Source organism: Rhincodon typus, chromosome 30 (genome assembly GCF_021869965.1).
Source record: "Rhincodon typus isolate 14 chromosome 30, sRhiTyp1.1, whole genome shotgun sequence".
In the NCBI taxonomy this organism is placed as follows: Eukaryota; Metazoa; Chordata; class Chondrichthyes; order Orectolobiformes; family Rhincodontidae; genus Rhincodon; species Rhincodon typus.
Window position 1 is genome coordinate 7,489,975 of NC_063361.1, and position 3,286 is coordinate 7,493,260.

The 3,286-nt window shown below is 37.0% G+C and overlaps 1 protein-coding gene across 3 annotated transcripts in view; it reads left to right on the top strand.

Annotated features, from left to right (window-relative positions):
- The window catches only part of LOC109912903 (ADP-ribosylation factor 3-like), a 23,357-nt gene extending 20,845 nt beyond the window's left edge, over nt 1–2,512 (top strand). For all 3 annotated transcript variants that reach the window (XM_048614477.1, XM_020512349.2, XM_048614476.1), the window contains exon 5: nt 765–2,512. In XM_048614477.1, coding sequence (XP_048470434.1) covers nt 765–926 — 162 coding nt within the window. In that variant the 3' untranslated portion in view covers nt 927–2,512. The remainder of the gene's footprint in view (nt 1–764) is intronic.
- The last annotated feature ends 774 nt before the right edge of the window (nt 2,513–3,286 follow it).

A 3,286-nucleotide genomic window follows, 5' to 3' on the forward strand; every position in this document is an offset into this window, starting at 1 on the left:
CCTTCTTCTGTAGAAGGGTCTAGGCCCGAAACGTCAGCCTTCCTGCTCCTCTGATGCTGCTTGGCCTGCTGTGTTCATCCAGCTCTACACCTTGTAACCTTAGCCAGTTCTCACTTTTTCAAGTTTTATATTCTTTGTATGTGGTTGAAGTATGCCACTTTCGAGCTTAACAAGAATTTTGTTAGGATCACTGTTGCCTAGTGGATCTTTTTACTATAACATTAGGTATTCCTGCTTCAGTACTTAATACCAAATCTAAGCAATATGCAAGTAGGACTTGTTGCAAGTGAGGGCAGAGGTAGCTGAATTTTGAATGACAGTTATGGAGAGTAGAATGTGAAATAACTGCTTTGGAATAGTCAAGACAAGAACTTTTTTAAAGAGTGAGTATTTCAGCAGCAATTAAACTAAGTGGTATTGCAGCGACAAAAATAGTGTTGTAGTCCAAATATGAAGTTGCAAGCTCATCCCTGGGTCAAATCTCAGCTGAATTAGCATTTGAGTTCTCCAACTGGCTTCGTTCCTGACTTGGCAGAGGTGAGGCTTTGAGTAAATTAGTGACACCACCACCACCACCACCACCACCCTGCCCCCCCACACCTGACTGGCAGGAGCAGGCTCACTTTCCTTGAAATAGATGACATAAAATCAGATGCTGGAGAAGTATGATATTGAATCATGAGATGATTGAAGCCAAAGCAAATGACCAGCTTTACAGAAAGCAATCCTGAGTGTTCCATTTTAAAATTTAATTCTTCTTGCAGGATTTGCCGAACGCAATGACACCTGCAGAGATCACAGATAAGTTGAATCTGCACCAACTCCATCACAGATCATGGCACATCCAAGCAACCTGTGCTACTACTGGTGAGGGCCTTTATGAAGGTCTTCACTGGCTGTCTAATCAAACAAATACAAAGCGATAATCTTCATGAGGATTGACCAATCAAGCTGATGTGTGCCTGTGTGTAAGTTGTTGAGTGGGAGCAGTTTCCTCACCATGTGCCTTTTTATAATACAGAAGGGTTAGGGTCTGATCTGAACTGGTATTATAAATAATTGTGAAAGTATTTTATTATAGATGAATGGTTCTAGTTTGGAATGTTGCCAGTAATACTTATAGGCTTGAAATTATATTGCAACATGTAATTTAGCTGTCCAAACATTAGTACCATGATGCTATTTAAAGGCCCTTTTTCTAACTTGTGATGGGAAGCAGGGAAATGTGCTGGATTGCTAGCTAATATTGATGTGGAATTTGGGAGTACTGCAAACCTTGCTTTTGAATTAATTTTTTTTGTTGTGCTGCTTGCATGAAAAACTTGGTGGCAGTAGGAAGAAGTGAATGTATTTTCCAGAGAAATGATTTGCTGGCAAGTCTGAGTTTGGGTTGCTACCTCTGCAAAGAACAGACACTACGAATAATAGGAGGTCTGCACTGAATGCTACAGATTTATGGCCTTGCTGAAACTTAAATTCTGCACTATAATGCATGGAGGTCACTCAGGCTGCTGCTCCTATTCTGCAGTTTCCTAAGGATGTAGGGCAACACTTGTATGTATTTGTTACAGGAGAGGGGTGAAGGGTCCATTCATAAAAAGACACATAGCAAACAATATTTCTTGTACATACCAACAACCAAGCCCTCAAAGGTACTGTATCTTTATCTTTATCCATGCAACAACAGTGATTTTAAAAGCTCTCTTGATCTCTTCTTTAATATATATTTGGAATTAACCTTTAGGGTGGTAGAAATTTTAAAATTGCATACCTGTATTCCAGTAAGCCTCTGCAAATCTTGGTAAGATCAATTAAACTTGGTGAAGAATTATGAAAACCATTCAGGCTATTTTGAAGATTATTTGGTGTCCATTTTTTTAAAAAAAATGATGTTAATAACTTGAATACACGTCTTCTGAATCTGAGCAAAACTATAAAACACTTACAAATTGACCTTTAAAATACAAACACCAATCTTATTAACCAGCAATATAAAAGGAGAGGAGTGTGTTGGGAATTGCCTGAATTCTGTAGATGCAAAACACCTAAAATAAAATCAGGAAATGCTGAGCAGGTCTGGCAGCATCTGCAGGGTGTTAACATTTTTGGGTTGATTGCCAGACATGAGATTGAGTTTACCCAACACTCTCAATTCTATTTCTACTTTACTTTATTTACAGGGTTTAAGAAAATAATGTGAAAATGCATTTGTCAGATATTGCATGTCAAAGCGATAGGGAAAATGATTTTTTAAAATGAGTAGACATTGAGGTGCAAATAAATGTCTAGTCTGGGGGATAATGTCAGTTTTTCTTTGTTTGAAAGCTTGTTTTAAGATGCACTCGGTTGAAATGTCTCTTCCAATAACCAGTCTCATTACATACCAGTGTGTTACTATGTCTATTTACTATTGAATTTCTGCTGGATTTTGTGGGATGTTTGAGGGAACTGGGAGAAAAGAACATGATTGCAAATATTTCTTTTTTTGTCAATAAAATTCTATTCCCTTTAACCTTAGTGTGTTTTGATTTATGTCAAGTCAGTTTACTGTTATTGGAAGTGGAATGCTATTTGGGGTAAATCTACACTTTTTTAAAAAAAAACAAAGGTCACAATGTGATATCCAGTAACATCTTGAATTTCACAACTGAAGAATAAAATTTTTCTAAATTAATTCTAAACTAAATTTTCATCCTTCCTTTTAAAGGAAAGGGAGGTGCAGTATTTCAAGAATTTGTGCACCAATCGTCAATCAATTCAAATAATGATTGAGACAAAACCATTGGGTCATGCCTGTTCCTAAAAGCTGAGGGGTATCTGTTTTATCCAACCTTAGGTCAAATGCCCCAAATACAGCTAAATGGAAATGAGAGCTCAAACTTCAAGGACTGTTTTTGACAACTTAATTCAACTATCAAGGTTTTTAATACAGAAATGATATTCACTAAACTCCATTGCTCAGCTTATTCCACTTAACCTGATGTCAAGAATCCAAAAAATTGAATTGGAGCATTTAAGGAGAAACTTCTCTGAAGAAAAGACACATTCTGGTTGGAATGGTGAGATTTGAATTTGAATTTCCTTTCGACTTCATGGATTTATCTGTGCTGGTTAGACTTGAAAATAAAGATATATGGCTGACCAGCTATTGCTTTTGGACTTTTGCTAAATCTACTACTCAAAGTCTCCATGTTGAACACTGTTTCCTAATATGCAGTTGCTATTCTTAGTCCCTTCATACTCAAAGTGCCTCTATTTTCTGCACAAATGGAAAGCAGGGAAATAA